This window comes from Bos grunniens, chromosome 29 (genome assembly GCF_055505025.1).
Source record: "Bos grunniens cultivar Pamir isolate PY7600 chromosome 29, Bosgru_T2T1.0, whole genome shotgun sequence".
In the NCBI taxonomy this organism is placed as follows: Eukaryota; Metazoa; Chordata; class Mammalia; order Artiodactyla; family Bovidae; genus Bos; species Bos grunniens.
In genome coordinates, this window is record NC_141193.1 from 13,923,259 (window position 1) to 13,939,071 (window position 15,813).

General features: G+C 55.7%; 2 protein-coding genes across 2 annotated transcripts; one reads left to right on the forward strand and one right to left on the reverse strand.

Moving 5' to 3' along the window:
• The first annotated feature begins 1,764 nt into the window (after window positions 1-1,764).
• PTGDR2 (prostaglandin D2 receptor 2) lies at window positions 1,765-7,000 on the forward strand. Its single transcript, XM_086383091.1, has 2 exons — window positions 1,765-1,893; window positions 4,218-7,000. The coding sequence occupies exons 1-2, from the start codon at window positions 1,887-1,889 to the stop codon at window positions 5,444-5,446; spliced, it is 1,236 nt and encodes a 411-aa protein (XP_086239217.1). The 5' UTR covers window positions 1,765-1,886; the 3' UTR covers window positions 5,447-7,000.
• CCDC86 (coiled-coil domain containing 86) lies at window positions 6,865-15,571 on the reverse strand. Its single transcript, XM_086383092.1, has 4 exons — window positions 14,789-15,571; window positions 9,747-9,876; window positions 7,926-8,000; window positions 6,865-7,747 (listed from the first exon to the last, which is right to left on the reverse strand). Exons 1-4 carry the CDS (start codon window positions 15,526-15,528, stop codon window positions 7,628-7,630), a joined length of 1,065 nt encoding a protein of 354 aa, XP_086239218.1. The 5' UTR covers window positions 15,529-15,571; the 3' UTR covers window positions 6,865-7,627.
• Between the last annotated feature and the right edge of the window lie 242 nt (window positions 15,572-15,813).

The following is a 15,813-nucleotide window of genomic DNA, read 5'->3' on the forward strand; positions in this document are numbered from 1 at the left end:
TCCTGTCCCAAGCTTAATGCCCTGGAGCTAAAATGTGCCTTTAGGAGGAAAGGGGGGATTCTTTTTTGTGTGTGCTTCATGGCATGTAGGATCTTAGTTTCCGACCAGGGATCGAACCCAGGACCCCTGCATTTCGAGCATGCAGTCCTAACCATTGGATCGCCAGGGAAGCCCCAAGAGGGAATTCTTTCTAAGCCCAAAGAGCAGTTTGTGCACCACTTTGGGGCAGGAACTGTGCAGGAGCATCTTTAAAAAAAAATTACTATTTTACTGCTGCGATGTTACTTGCCCAAGGTCACTGGCCACACTCCGCTGCCTGCGTGGCCTTAGAGGATGTCCGTGCTCAGCAGGTCAGGTGGTGGTGGGATGAAGATGAAGGTACTTTCCCCAAAGTGGAATGGAAGCACCCGCCGAGGGCTGTAGGCATTTGTCTTCAGAGGACAGGGCTCCTCTGTCACTAAGAGGAGAGGGGACATTGCCCTAGTGCTAGTCATTTGTTTAATCAAGGCTCTTACTAATCTCTATCTTGGATGAGAGTGAGCAAGTTTCCCCATCACATTCCTCACTCAGGAACTGCAGTCTCTCAGCAAATTTATCAAGTGCCAGGCCCTACAGTAAGCCTGTACCAAAAATGGAGGCGTTTTAGAGTCAATCCTGTGGCAGCGGGTGGGTTTCCGAGTTCTTAATGTGTTTGGGGTATTTCCTGGGTGCTAGATGCTGAGGTCACCCCATTCCAATACTCTTGCCCGGAAAATCCCATGGACGGAGGAGCCTGGAAGGCTGCAGTCCATGGGGTCGCTGAGGGTTGGACATGACTGAAGCGACTTAGTAGCAGCAGCAGCAGCAGATGCTGAGGTTGGAGAAAGAATCCTGACCTCAGGAAGCTTGGTCAGCAAAAGGAGGTCAATCATTTCATCCGTGGGGTCTGAGCCCAGACCTTTTTATTATTATTTTGGCCTCCCCCGCATGGCTTGTGGGGTTTTTAGTTTCCTGACCAGGGATTGAATCTGGGCCCTTGGCAGTGAGAACTGGACCATTAGGGAATTCCCAGTCCATTTGAAATAAAAGCTGTATTGCTCTTGCCCAACAGTCTATACCCATTTTTCTTCCAAAGGGAAGAAACCTGATTTCTACGAGCACCTACTGTGTGCTGGCTCCGTTGTGAATGAGGGCACCTGGTCAGCCTGGGAGGTGACATTGTCACTTTTGGTCACAGATGGCCAAGCAGGGGCAGGCAAGGGGAAGTGGCTTACCTCCTGGCTAGGACTGTGGGCAGCCTGGACAGCCAGACCCATGCTCTTACCACAGCCCCACCCTGCCTTCCTGGCCATAGAGCCCTCGGGGCCACTTCACAGACTGCCCCTACCCCTGGCCCCTGCGCTGCCTGCACACATGGCGGGAGCCACATGAGTTTCTTTCCTGAGGGTGATGGGGTCGGGGGACCCCATCAGGGAGGGCAGTCCAGGATAGGACAGATGGACAGGACACCCTTCTCCTCAAGCACTTCTCCTAAACACCTGCCACTCTCAAAATGAACACAGGCTCACATTTTCTGCCCTGCACCTATTTCTCCATGTGCACTTACACTTGACCCTGGGCTTTTGCAAAATCGCCTTTGTAAAGAGAGACAGGAAGAGCTGGGCTGCTGGCAGTTACGTCCAGTCCCCATCAATGGAGATGAATGTTACTTGAACACCAGTGTAATAGCTCACTCTCTAGCTGTCTCCGCCTCCCCCCGCACCCCTCCCCTAAATATACACGCACTGACTCTGGGGCTAACAGCTATTTCCTCCCTCAGCCTCCCTCCCCTCTCCCTGCCTGCCCGCTGCCTCCTGTCTGCCTCGAGGAGCTGACTGCCTCTGGGGCTGGAATCCTGTGTGCCCTCTATGCCAGGTAAGGAGACGGTGGCTCTGGGGCTGGGCAGCCTCAGTGCATTCTCTGGACCCAGGAGAGAGGGCATAGTTTTATCAGGGGAGAGGACTGTTACCAGCTAGGATGGCAGAGAGTAGGGTTTACTGAAGACTGGAGGGGACTTACTGCTCTGAGGAGGGAAGGACCACAGTTCCTTAGGTAATTACTAGACAGCAGTCACAGTGATAGACCATTAAAGCTTCTTTTTCAAGATTCAGGAGTCATCTGGGTGGAAGGATTCCAAGAGCGGGTCCTAAGGTAACGGACCCCAAATTCACCCAGCCAGGAAGTCAAGGAGCTGGGATTCAAAGCCAGGTCTCTGACACCAAAAACCTAGTGTTCTCTGCCCCCAGCCCTCTGTCAAAACAGGACCCTTGCTGCTAGGCTTCCTGAGAATCCTGGGAGGCTGGGGGCCAGACTCTGTCAGCCAGAAGGTCCATTCTGGCTCAGACCCCAGGGAACAGCAGGACATGCTTTCGCAGCATCCTCAGGGGACTTAGACGGGGCTAAAGGGAACGTTTCAGCACAGGGAGGGGCTGGCATGTGTGTGTTTGCTGGGAGTGGAGTTCCTGCAGCCCCCCTTTCCTGGCAGCTGAGGGACACTGGGTAAGATATTTGCTCCTCTGAACCTCTGTTTCCTCTTCTGAAAAATGGGGTCTCACTGGGTCATTGTGAGTGTAACTGCTCTGCAGACTCTAGAACTTGGGAAATTCTAGCGTTCTAGGGAGCAACAGCTCCCCTCCTCATACCTGCAGGTCCCCAGCTCCAGGTGCCTCACCTGTCAAGGAAATTCTAGTTTGACATCCTGGGCCCTCATCCTATGAAGGACCGTGGTCCCTAGAGAAGGGTGTGGACTTTCTTATCCTGGCCAAAAGTGTCTCCTGTGGAAAGATGGATAGTGAAGACCACCCCCCTCCCCCGACCCCACCTTGCTTTTCCTTCTTTCCCTCCATCACCTCATGCTTAGAGCTCAGAGGCAGAGGAAAGAGAACAGACTGAGTGCTAAACTCTTGTTTCTCCTCCTGCCTGTGTTATTTGGGAAATTTTGGGCAAGTGATGCAAACACTTGGGTCTCAGTTTCCTCATCTGCAAAAATGGGATGGAGAGAAGTACCAGCCTCTTTCTTCTAGAGCCATGAGCAGGAGAACACTTACATAAAGGACCTACCACGGCTCCTAGCATGTTATGGGGGCCCAGGACGATCCAACTTCCTGCCCCCTGCTACCCTGCTGACCTCCTGCAGGCAGCCTCCAAACCCAATCTCTCTGCCCTCACTGATCTCCACTGGCTCCACTTTGGGTGGTCCTGGATTCTTGATGAGGCTGTGGATCTGCACTTCTGGGATGTCTGCACATCTGGCCAGAGGCTGGCTTCTCCAGCACTTACCTAAGTAGTTGCTCAATAAAGAGCTGTTGAATGAGTATGTAAGTGAGTGAATAAATGAATGAATCAGGCTGGGTTTCCTGGAACTGGCAGAGTGCTTGTGGCCGCCCCGGGGCAGGGGAGAGGTCTTTTGGCCCTACTGGGCCTCCAGAGCCCAAATCTGGTAGTTCCTCCTGCCCAGCTCTCTCCCTGCTCTTATCTTATTTCCTCTTCAACTATCAAAGGGGGGGTTGCTTCCACTGTTTGCAGCCACACACCCAACCAGCCACCACTGTAGGAGTGAAGGGCAGGAAGATCTGCAGGGAGGCAAGGTCTGGGGGGTGCTAGGGGTGGGTGGAGGGAAGGCACCCCTTAAAGGCACAGACTCCTTCCCTTCCTGTCCCCCAGCCCAGTTGAATCCTCCTGCCCTTTAGGGGAGCCTAACTCATGCCCCAGTGCTCTGGGGATTGGGAAAAGTGAGTCCCACCTGGCCTGACCTTGGTACCTATTTCTCCAATTGATCTTAGATTATCTACTTAATCACGCCATTGATATAGTGCTTACTTTGTGCTTACTCTTGCTTGAAATGCCTATAATGGTTGTTGTTTAGTCGCTAAGTCGTGTCCAACTCTTTTGCAACCCCATGGACTGTAGCCAACCAGGCTCCTCTGTCCATGGGATTTCCCAGGCAAGAATACTGGAGCGGGTTGCCATTTGCTTCTCCAGGGAATCTTCCCAGCCCAGGGATTGAAACCATGTCTCCCATTGGTAGGTGGGTTCTTTACCACTGAGCCACCAGGGCAGCCCCTGAAATGCTTGTATACTTATTAATTCATTTAATTCTCCCAACAACCCTATAACTAGACACAGTCCCATATCCTGGCCAGGGTCCCCCGTTGCCCAGAACTGCCCCCCACCACAGCGCCTCTTCCTCTCTGCCGCAGAGCCCACCATGTTGGCCAATGTCACGACGAAGCCGCTCTGTCCCCTCCTGGAGCAGATGAGCCGCCTCCAAAGCCACAGCAACTCCAGCATCCGCTACATGGACCACGTGTCGGTGCTGCTGCATGGGCTGGCCTCGCTGCTGGGCCTGGTGGAGAACGGACTCATTCTCTTCGTGGTGGGCTGCCGCATGCGCCAGACCGTGGTCACCACCTGGGTGCTGCACCTGGCCCTGTCCGACCTGCTGGCTACAGCCTCCCTGCCCTTCTTCACCTACTTCCTGGCCGTGGGCCACTCCTGGAAGCTGGGCACCACCTTCTGCAAGTTACACTCCTCCATCTTCTTCCTCAACATGTTTGCCAGCGGCTTCCTGCTCAGCGCCATCAGCCTGGACCGCTGCCTGCAGGTGGTACGGCCCGTGTGGGCGCAGAACCACCGCACGGTGGCCGCGGCCCACAAGGTCTGCCTGGCGCTCTGGGTCCTGGCCGTGATCAACACTGTGCCCTACTTCGTGTTCCGGGACACCATCCCGCGGCTGGACGGGCGCATCATGTGTTACTACAACGTGCTGCTCCTCAGCCCTGGGCCGGACCGCAATGCCACGTGCGACTCACGCCAGACGGCCCTGGCCGTCAGCAAGTTCCTGCTGGCCTTCGCCGTGCCGCTGGCCATCATCGCCTCGAGCCACTTGGCTGTGAGCGCACAGTTGCGCCACCGCGGCCGCCGGCGGTCCAGCCGCTTCGTACGCTTGGTGGCGGCCGTGGTGGCGGCCTTCGCGCTCTGCTGGGGCCCCTACCACGTGTTCAGCGTGATGGAGGCTCGGGCGCACGCGAACCCTTCGCTGCGGCCGCTCGTGTGGCGAGGGCTGCCCTTCGTCACCAGCCTGGCCTTCATCAACAGCGTGATCAACCCGCTGCTCTACGTGCTCACCTGCCCCGACGTGCTGCGCAAGCTGCGGCGCTCGCTGCGGAGCGTGCTGGAGAGCGTGCTGGTGGACGACAGCGACCTGGCCGCCGGGGGCAGTAACCGCCGCCGCCGCCGCGCCTCCTCCACCAACGCCTCGGCTTCCTCCATCTCCGAGAGCAGCGGCCACCGCCTGCACGCGCTCTGGCCCGCGCGCCTGCTCGACTGGCTCCGGGGCGACCCCGCGGCGCCCCCGCAGAGGGACCGCACCCCATCCCAGGACGAGCGGGGCCCCCTGAACCGGGCGCTGAGCACCACCTCGGGGTAGGAGGCGCGGACCCGAATCGCCCGGCTCAGAACCATTCCATTCTCCCCGGGGAGGCAGGGGCTGGGAACGATAACGCGTAGTAGCTTCCCCAGGGCCCCGACGTCCAAATGTAGATACCCCGGCTCTTAGTCTAAGGGAGGCTAAGGAATCTATCTGCGTGTTAAAGCCCCCCATGTGACTCAGCGAATTCTCTTCAGAAAAGAAGTGAGTTAAAGCAGTGCTTCTCAAACATTATTGCGCGGGAGTTATCCAGGGATTCTGTCTTGATTGAGCTGGCCCGGCCGAGGGCGCGGCGGGGCTGGGGAGGGGGGCGGGACTGAAATTCCCTGTTTCCAACAAGTTCCCAAGAGTAATGCAAGGCTAAAACCCTAAGACGTCTCAAGCTAGGGTAGTGGATACACAGGACGCATCTCCCTGGAGCTATTTTAGCTGGTGATGGGTGAGGTCGAGTTTTACATTAAACCAGTCATGTAGTTTTGGAGCAGAAAGTGAGGGGAAGGGTTTGGGAAGTGCTGTTTGGGGCTAACCTTTTCAACTGTGGTCGTTTAGGTGTCATTTACTGACCTATATAGGCTTTATCTCAGTCTGGGGAAGAGGGTCAAGTTCTATTAGCCACACTTTTTATTGATACCATGTGCAAATTACAGTGCAGGAATGTTAAATAACCTGCCCAACACAGAGGATCTGCATACTAACCATTGGCATTTACCTGTTCAATTACTATTAGTATGTGAAAGAGCCCCCCTACCCCCCACCCCATATCCAAGGTCCTTAAGATAGTAGCTGCGTGGGAGCCCCCAACTCTGTCTGCCCCAGCACTGCCCAAAATAGCAAAAGCAAGGGGTGCTATGGTCAAATGTTCGGGAAACCTGGGCTAGTTAAAGTACAGTGAGTATCTGTACTGAGGTCTGTAGTGTTTGAATGTGCCTGGCAACCTCTGAGACCACAGCCCTTTTTCTGAGCTCACCTGACGTATGTGTCGGCCTTCAGTTCCGTGGGATGCCCTCCAGGCAATGCTGGTAACCCCCAGATCTGTGCGTCCCTCTCCTCCTGACCTCACAGGGGCTGCAGCTCTGACCCTCAGTTGGCAGGTCCAAGGGGTAACTTACTGCAGCACCTCCACTATCCTGTCTGTTTGGCTCAGCATCCCAGGCCTGGTGCATTTGGTGCAGTACACGTCTGGCTGATGGAATACCCATGGAAGAGCCGGGTGAGAAACTTCTGGGACATGGTTCAGGGCTCCCTGTACTACCACCTGCAGCAGGGCTCCCAGTGTTGACTCATTTGTTCCCATGCTAGGCAAACGGAACAGTTGATGGACAGCTGACTAAACAGACATCCCATCCTGATGCCTCACCCATGTTCCCTCCTTCCTGCTCCCTTGCTTCACTCAGCACTTGGCACCATCTGACACACGATACACTTTAGTTGTTTATTATGTTTTATCCATCAGAATGAAAGCTCCTTGAAGGCAGGGACTTCTGTCTGTATTCCCTGCCACCTAGAATTGTGCTGGTACACAGCAAATGTTCAATAAAGATTTTTTGCTAGAGACTGGATGGCATGAATTAATCAGATTTCTGGGGGCTTCTGCAGAGTCTGAGACAGGAAAGGGGGAGATAGAGAGAGACTGCCCCCCTCCCCCGCCCCGCCCGCAAAACACCTCCCTCACAACAACCTTAACTGTTGCAAAGTGTGGTGGAGTTCGATTTAGTCTCCTGGGTGACAGGGTCAGTGGGCTGCAGAGGGATCCAAAACAGCCTTTGGAAAGGTTCAGCGGGGAGCTAGATTCCTGACTTCCGGTCTCCTGGCCTGGGTTGGACCCAAGACCCTGAGACAGAGCCCACACATACTGGGGAGTCACCCTCCAGTCTTCAGCTCCTTGAGGAAGCAGAAATTACTCAGTTTGAAGGCACTTGGAGAGAAGAGGGCAGTGGTCGGGAGTAGGGGGGAGGAGAGGGCTGACCCTTTTCCGTCTTCCAGTCTCTGTTCCAGGCTCCGTCTGCCCCACAGAGACCTGCCCGATGGCCCTTGAAGGCTCAGAGCCCTGGCTTGGGTGGAGCCCCTGTTTGGGAGCCACGGAGCCAGAGTGCTGGGTCAGGGGAGGTGTGTGGCCAGTGGCCCAGGGGCTGCCGTGTGTGACACGGTGGTTGGCCACCTAAGGCCTTGGCTGTCCTGAGCTCAGACCTTGGTGGCCGGCCGCTGTGGCGGCTGCTTCTGCAGCTGGGCCAGAGTGTCCCGCTTCTCGATGGATCGCAGCTGCTTCTTCTTCGCCCGCTTGAGCTTGGCGGGGTTTCGGATCTGGGAATGGTTGAGGGGAGGGCATCAGTGTGGCTGGGCTCTCCACCCCATTCCCTGAGGAAAGGGAGGTCACCGCGGGGGCCTGGGATCGTGGCACGAATGGGGGGCCGTGGGGGAGGGGCGCCAGGGTGTCTGGAACCTGACATCCAGCCTATCCCCCAGGCAGGGCAACACTCACCACTTGGACGATCTCCGCCTTCCGCTCGTTCTCCAGGCGGCGTCTCAGGTTCTCGGCACGGCGTTTCTTCTTCTCCTGGACACAAAGGGGAAGGAAGTATGTATGGGTCTGGGTGCTGAGGCGACCTGGTCTCAGAGGCAGTGAGAGCTGAGAGAATTCCCAGGGAGGAGGGCCAAAGGGCCACTTATCCCAGCTCCCGGTTGCTCCTGGTGCTGTGGGGGTGGAGAGCCAGCGAGGAAACTGTCCCTGTGCCCGTGGGACCACCCCCCAGAGGCCTGCTATAGCAGGAAGTTCCTGACTCCACCTGAGAAAGTGGGCATCCGATCAGGTGTAAGACATGGGTGGTACCCCACCTGAAAACTCGGGCTCACGTGGACAGTGGTCCTTTGCACCATGCCCCTCATCAACTGCCCCCTGGGGAGAAGGGATCACTGGCCCTTCCCCTCATTTCTATCCTCTCAGCGTCCCCCTCCTCCTTGAAGTCCACAAGCCCCTAGAATGCAAGGGCAAGGGTGAGGGCTGGCTTCCCAAGGGTCACCCCAGTGCAGGGCTAGGAAGGGCGAAGGCTACAGAGAAGAGACCCCAGAGCAATCTGGGTCAGTCTGAGTCCTGACTCTGCTACTTCCTAAATGGGTGACTTTGGCCAAGTGGTTTAAGCTCTGGGTCTCTACCTCCTATCTTTAAAGTGAAGATGTGATTACATAAGATTGCTTTGAGGACTAAATGAACGAATACATACACAGGGCTTGGAACAGTACCGGCCCACTGGGGACACTTAGAAGGTGAATCTAGATGGAGTCTTCCTCCGGAATGGCTACGCTGACTACTGTCCCTGGTAGTCAGGGGCAGGGATGGCAGCCTCAAGGCTGTGTGTGGTCAGGGGCCTCTTTAGGCTTTGGCAACTCAAGGTAGAAGGGGTGGCCTGAGCCCGTGGGGAGAAAGGAGAAGTGACACTTGAGCTCCCCAGAGGCTGGGGAAGGTCTGGGCTGGGGGCTGGGCAGGGGCACCTCTGAAGAGGACAGTGACAAGGTTCTGTCTTGCCCAAGAGGGAGCCAGGGCCGCACAGGAAGTGAGATAAGGCCCCAGTACAAGGCGGCAGCCACACCACCTGCAGGGTCTCTGCCACAGGAGCTGAGCTGGGGCGACTCAAGGCGGGGGACAGATGACTGAGTGACTGGCCCACCTCTCCCCTTGAGGGCGGGCAGGGCCCACAAGCTGGGGACGAGGTGTCTGCCTCTCTGGGGGCCCCTGGGACCCCCGGGTGAGTGAGGTCCCACTGACCACTCTGCTCCTGGTAAACCAACACCAGCACCCCCTCTCTCTGGGTGCTGCCTGCTGGTGCTTCCTGGAGACTAAAGAGGTTGGGCGTGAACCTCTAACGGGATATTTGTGGCCTTGGGTTGGGCATCAGGGAGGAGCTGGAGGATTCTGCAGGCAGCCTTCTCTGCTGACGTGTGGGAGCTGTGTTTCAGAGGACACTGGCAACAACACCCAGGATAAAGCCTCCGATTCGTCAGCCCTTCCCATCAGAGCAGGTCCAGGGCAGGGACCCCCGAGCCCATCTCACTGAATGCTCTGATCACCAGTGAGGGCCCAGGGGGCTTCATCCTGGGCCTCCTCCCATCCCTGGGGTTCACATAAGCCTCCTGGCTAAATGTGATGTTCCCCTGGGCTTCCCTACCCTGGGGTTCTGGACTGCGCTCCTGCTTCTGGCCCAGCTCCCTGTCTTCCCAAGGTCTCTGGGTTAGAGGACAGTTCCTCTCCCCACCTGCTCCTGTTATGGCCAACACCCGCTCAGCCCCCGCCCAGCCCGCCCCTCACCTGCCGGCGCCGCTCCTTCTCCTCCTCCAGGTGCCGGGCAAAGTCCTTGGCCAGCTTCCTCTCCTGCCGGTCCTTCATCTTCCGCTGCCAGGATGTGCGCAGGGGCTTGTCCTGAACCATCTGGGAAAACCTGGACGGGGGAGCGGGCATTCAAAGAGCCGGTGCAATACCTGCTTCCCTCCCTCCTCTCGGCTCTGGGCCTTCTTCCCCAGAACCCAGTCAGAATCACCTCCCCACCTGCCAGCTTCCCGGGCAGTTGACCGTCTGGGCCTGGGGCAGGAAAGGGCCCCCAGTCACACCCAAGGCCATTTCTGAAGCCCTGGTTATGTGCCTGAGGTGGGTACTCTCATTCTCTCCACTTTACAGAGGTGCTGACCAAGGCTCAGAGAGGTTAAATAATTGCTCCAGGTCATCCTGCTCCTGAGGAGCAGTCTGTGATCAAGAGTCCAGGCCAAACGGCCTCTGCTACCAAGCTCCACTGCTCTGGCCAAGCACAGGGGGCCTGAGTGTGGATGCTTCTGGAGCAGGGTTCACTCCCTACCGGGGTGCCCGTTTCATCTCAGAACATGTGAATGGTCAAGGTCCCTTGCAGTGATTCAGAGTCTCTCTTCCCAGCAGGGGCAATGTGAACACAGAGTGGGAGCTAGGCAACATCAGGGAAGTCTGGATATTCTAGAGAGTGACAGTGACAAGGTCACAGGAGGAATGAGATCACCTCTGTAAGAACACCACCAGGATCTAGGGGTTGGATGACCTATGTAGGATATGCTGTAAAATCTTCCAGGAAAAAGGAAAAACACTTTGAGGAGCAAGAAGGAACAAGGAACAAAACCAGGAAAATGCTGAGGGCTGCCTAGACTGGTGATGTGGGCCTGGGGGTTTCTGCAACCATGCCCCTCCCCTTTCTTTTTTCCTGAAGGATTTGAAACCTTGGGTGCAGGTGTCCCACGGGCCTTCTTTCCTTCTCAGCAGATCCTTTCGTAGTGGCCTTTCCACCTCCCTCAATAATTTCTTGACTTTCCAGAGCTCCTGTTTATCTGCATCCACTATATCACAGCCCAAGTGGTCACAGTAAGCAGGGCTCTGAAGGCTGCAGTGGGCACCGCGCACAGGCCCCACTCCCACCCCCAGGGAAGGCTCAATACTGCTCTTCCAGTTCATCTCTCCCCCTGCCTGCTCCCTAGGAGTCCGGCACATACAGCCTGGACCCTGACCCCAGGCCTGTCCATCCTCAGCCTGCTTCCTCCCTCCCCAGTTCTGCCTGCCCCACCCCAGCCCACCCCCCACTGCTCCTTGTCGCCCTCACCAAGGGCCTGCTGCATGGACTTCCTCCCTGCCCTTACTGCCGGGCATCTCAGACTGGGGCACCAGGCCCCCGAAGGGACAAGGCAGAAGGGAGCCGGACACACGGAGCCTCAGGCAGGACTTGTGCTGCATCCCCCTGGGGCAGCGGTCAGGCAGACCCTTCTGTAGCGGTGGAGACGCCCTTTATCTATGCTGGCCAATCAGGAAGCGTTGAGTCACACTGGCTGCTGAGCTTTTGAAAGGTGGCTGGTGACCAGGAAACTGAATTTTGAACTTGAATTGTATGCTATTTAAATTTAAACAGCCATAGGTGACTGATAGCTAAGACACTGAGGCAGTGCAGTCTCAGAGCACTGCTTTTACCTGGAGGTTGAAGGAAGGCAGGTGTGGATCCACCACTTACTACCTGTGTGACAGTGGGCCAGGTAGCCTCTCTGAGTCTGTGTTACCTGGAGACGAGGGTCATTGCCATTGCAAAGGGTGGTGGGAGGGTTAGTGGCTCTCGGCCCAAGAAACACTTAGCCCAGTGCTTTGCACACAGTAGGTGCTCAGTGAATCCACCTTTTAGAGATGGGAGCTGGCTCACTCCGGGAAGACTGGGCAGAAGGGGGCATTGGGCCTGGACATGGGAGGCGGGCCTTCCCAGCCTTGGCTGCCTCCCTTGAACCCCCCCACCCCCACCCCCCCGCAGCTGTAGCAGGTGCTGGCCTCCCCACCGCCCCCCCACCCACCTTATGGTCTTGGGGCTCACTCACCAACCGCCAGAGCTGCTTCCTCAAAGATCCCAAACACCCATTCCACCACCCTTCTGGCCCTTATCCACAGGTCTGGTGCAGCTTCTGAAGGTGCTTTAATTCTACCACAGCAGTCCTTTCTGGTCTCCCTGCTCTCGACCCTGCCCTCGGAACAGTCTGTCCTCCACAGGTCACACCGGTCCTCCCAGAGGTCAGATTGCATCACTCTTTTGCTCAATACTTCCCATGGCTCCATTGCGCACTTGGGTCCCTACAAGGACCCGCGTGACCTCGCCCCGTGACCCCTCTGACCACTCTCCTCCTACGGCACCCCTACTGCCCACTGATGAGGCCTCTGGACTCTCTCTCAAACACGGGAGCACAGGCTTGCTTCTGGACTTCCTATTCCCCTTGCATGGATACTCTTTTCCGATATGTTCATTCAAGCCTCTGCTCACATCCCTGGGGCAGTGAAGTTATCTCCGATCACTGTGACAACGGCCCACACTCTCCGCTCTTTTACTTGTTACTGACATACTATGTGTTGGTTACCCGTTTCTCACAACCAGAATGTTTTGTTTACAGCCACGCTTACCCCCAGACCCTAGCTCGATGCAATGTAAATTGGTTACATGAATGAACTACCTTTTGTTTCCATTCATCTACTTGTTCAACTCAGTGTCTAGCATGTGCTGGGCTCAGCCATTAGAGGTAAATCCCCACTTTCTTGAAGCCTCTGGTCTAGAGGGGAAGCTGGCAGCCCACAAGAATCACACAACTAAACAAGCATTTGTACAAGTTGTGGTGTTAACAAAAGAGAAGTACAATGACAACACACAGCTTGAGGACTTGACCCTTGTTGGGCTAGAAAAAGAGAGCTTTTCCCAGGAAGTTTAAGCTGAGCCTTGAGAGATGAGCAGGGATTGGCCAGGGGGACAGCCTTTCAGTAGAAGAACAGTATGTGCAAAGGTCCTGAGCTGGGAAGGAGCATCACCCACAGAGGCACACGGAGGGGAGGTCAGCGTGAGAGATGCTCAGTGATGGCGGAGGAGAGGGAGAAGTCTGGAGCACGTCTCCAGGCAAACGACAGGAAATCAGGAAGGGTTTCATGCAGTGAGCTAGGACAAAATATTCTGTTTCTCTCGCTTCTTGGTATCCTCTGCTGAGCCCGTTCGTGGGAGCAGGCAGCCCCCTCTTGCTCAGCGAGCTCATCTCCCCCCTCCACCTCCCAAGTACCAGGCTCCCACACTCAACTTGCTCATCACCCTTTTCCCGCCAGAACCAGCCTCTTCATCTGGTCCTGCCTGGCCATCAGTGGCCCCAGCATTCTCTGGGACCTGCTGGCATTGATGTGGAGGGGCAGTGCCACCACCCACTTCTCCAAATCCAACAGTCCAAAGTCTCTGATTGGTGACTTGTAGGAAATCACTCCCTGTTTTAGATTCTTCTCCATTTAATGCGGGAGGGGAATAATTTCCACTGCCTTGGGCTTCAGGGGATTCAGCAATATGACATCTGCAAAAGGCCTAGCACACAAAGCATGATATACAGTCAATTCTTAGTAAGTTTCTGCTTCTTCCTTAAAATCACTGCCTTCCCCCTGGTCCCTCACTGTCACAAGTTCCTGCCTGCCAAGTGATTTTAAGTCTTGTCTGACTCTTGTGTGACTCCATGGACTGTAGCCCGCCAGGCTCCTCTGTCCATGGGATTTCCCAGGACCTCTCCTTACTGGCAACCTAAACACTTCCTTAATCAGCTGAGCCTCTTTGTTCCTTCATTCAACAAGCACTTAACTGAGTACTCACTGCCTGCAGCACAGAAAGACACGATCTCATGCCTACCCTTTAGAAGGGATAGTCAGGGAAGTTAGGGATTGACATGTACACACTGCTGTATTTAAAATGGACAGCCCCAAGGACCTATTGTATAGCACAGGGAACTCTGCTCAATATTACGTCACAACCTAAATGGGGAAAGAATTTGAAAAAGAATGGATACAGGTATATGTATAACTCAATTACTTTGCTGTACACCTGAGACTAACACAACATTGTTAATCAACTATACTCCAATAAAAAATTAAAAGAAAAAAGAAGGTTGCAATCCAGTGCAAGGGGGATCTACAGAGCATAGGTAAAAGGCTTTCATGCAGACTTCGGAGTCAGATCTGTGTTCAGGTCCTGCCTCTACCACTCATTTAGCCTCCCTGAGCCAAGAGGTCCTCACATGTAAAATGAGGATAATCTTAATGCCTGCTGTTTTCAGAGAGCTGATGGGCAGATTAAATGCCAAGATGCATGCTGGTCCCTGTTTGAAAGACCCTTCCCCTGGACAATAGGTACTAGAATGCTTAGTAGCATCCTTTATGCTGCTGCTGCTGCTAAGTTGCTTCAGTCGTGTCCGACTCTGTGCGACCCCATAGACGGCAGCCCACCAGGCGCCGCCGTCCCTGGGATTCTCTAGGCAAGATCACTGGAGTGGGTTGCCATTTCCTTCTCCAATGCATGAAACTGAAAAGTGAAAGTGAAGTCGCTCAGTTGTGTCCAACCCTCAGTAACCCCATGGACTGCAGCCCACCAGGCTCCTCCGTCCATGGGGTTTTCCAGGCAAGAGTACTGGAGTGGGGTGCCATCGCCTTCTCCGAGCATCCTTTATACTAGGTGCTTATTAACGCCTTTATTAAAAAGGCAAATAACTGTAATGGATGTTGGTCCATGAAGACCTCCCTTGCTGGTATACTTGCTTCTGCCCCATTATTAGAGAAGGCGGAGACAAGGATAAAATTGTGTTGAATGAACACAGACAGGAGAGTGCTATCCAGGGGTCCTTTGAGGGCACCCCTGCCTGAGATCTCAGGGCATTTTACCACATTCGGGTTATAATGACCTGTTTGTGTGACTTCCCACTGATGTGAGCTCTCTTTTACCCATGGCCTATCTCCAGACTGCACCCAGGCCCCAGTCACACAAAACCCCAATGCTGCCCTGTTGTCTCCCACTTCACCTCTTCTTTGAGCGGTCCTTCCACACCCGCCCAGACTTGGGCTTCCCCTTCGGGATTACAGGAATCTCCTCCTTCGGCTTCTTGGACGCTGGGGCCTGGGCCGAAGAACCTTCTCGCTTCTTTGGCGCGGGGCCTTCTCTCGCCGGCTCCCCAGCTGCAGGTGGCTTGCTCGGTTCATGCTGATCCCGTGGGGAGCCGGGCGACCGCGGTGTCAGCTCCTGCAGTGGTTTCGAGGGCTCGGGACCCGGTGCTTTCTGACCGGGGAAAGGCTCTAGTGAACCTGAGTCCTGCTGCAACTGATGTCGAGGGCATCCCGGGGTCGGCTCCTCCTTACTCTTGGGCAACTCCGAGTCCGCTTCTCCTTGGTTCTGGGAGAACTTTGGTGACTCCTCACTTGGCTTTGGCTGAAGTAGGTGGGATTCAGGACTCGATTCCGGCTGATTTTGGGGAAAATTCAGGGCTGGATCTCGGTGACCTTCGGGGGACCCTGAGTCCAGCTCTGGCTGCTTTCGAGGGGACCCCAACGCTGGCCCGTTCGGCAGACTGGGTGATCCTGGGCTTGTCTCCGGCTGACGACTAGGAGATCCCAGGCCCGGTGGAGACCTAGGCTCCCCCGTTTCTTTTGGGTTCGACTCGAACTCCACAAGGGCCCGTCTCACCCGCAAAACTGAGGTAGGGTTCTCCGGAGATTCAGGCTTTAGGCCTTCCAGCCGCCGGCTGCGTCTCAGCGGCGTATCCATGGCTCCAGGACCAACTCCGAGCCCACGTGCAGCCTCCGGGACTACCGGCGCCGTCCTATGACGTCAGAAGTCGCCACGTCTGTGCCTGGCAAGAGAGGCTATTGCCGCAAAGGCCATGTTGGTGATGGGCGAAGAGGAGTGGCTGGAGTCCGGGGATGGGGGTGGGGCCTGGGCTCACTAGGTGCATGCGCAAAGCGCATTGGCGCATTTACTTGTGATTGACGAGTCCCAGATAAAGACCCGCGGTTGCTTTTCCTAAGAACCCTGTCTCCTGGCTAAGAGAAT

Coding starts and splice junctions, on each gene's coding strand:
- CCDC86 (XM_086383092.1), bottom strand. CDS start 15,528: ATGGATACGCCGCTGAGACGCAGCCGGCGGCTGGAAGGCCTAAAGCCT. Junction 8,001..9,746: donor AGAAGGAGCGGCGCCGGCAG/GTGAGGGGCGGG, acceptor CTTTGTGTCCAG/GAGAAGAAGAAACGCCGTGC. Junction 7,748..7,925: donor AGGCGGAGATCGTCCAAGTG/GTGAGTGTTGCC, acceptor AACCATTCCCAG/ATCCGAAACCCCGCCAAGCT.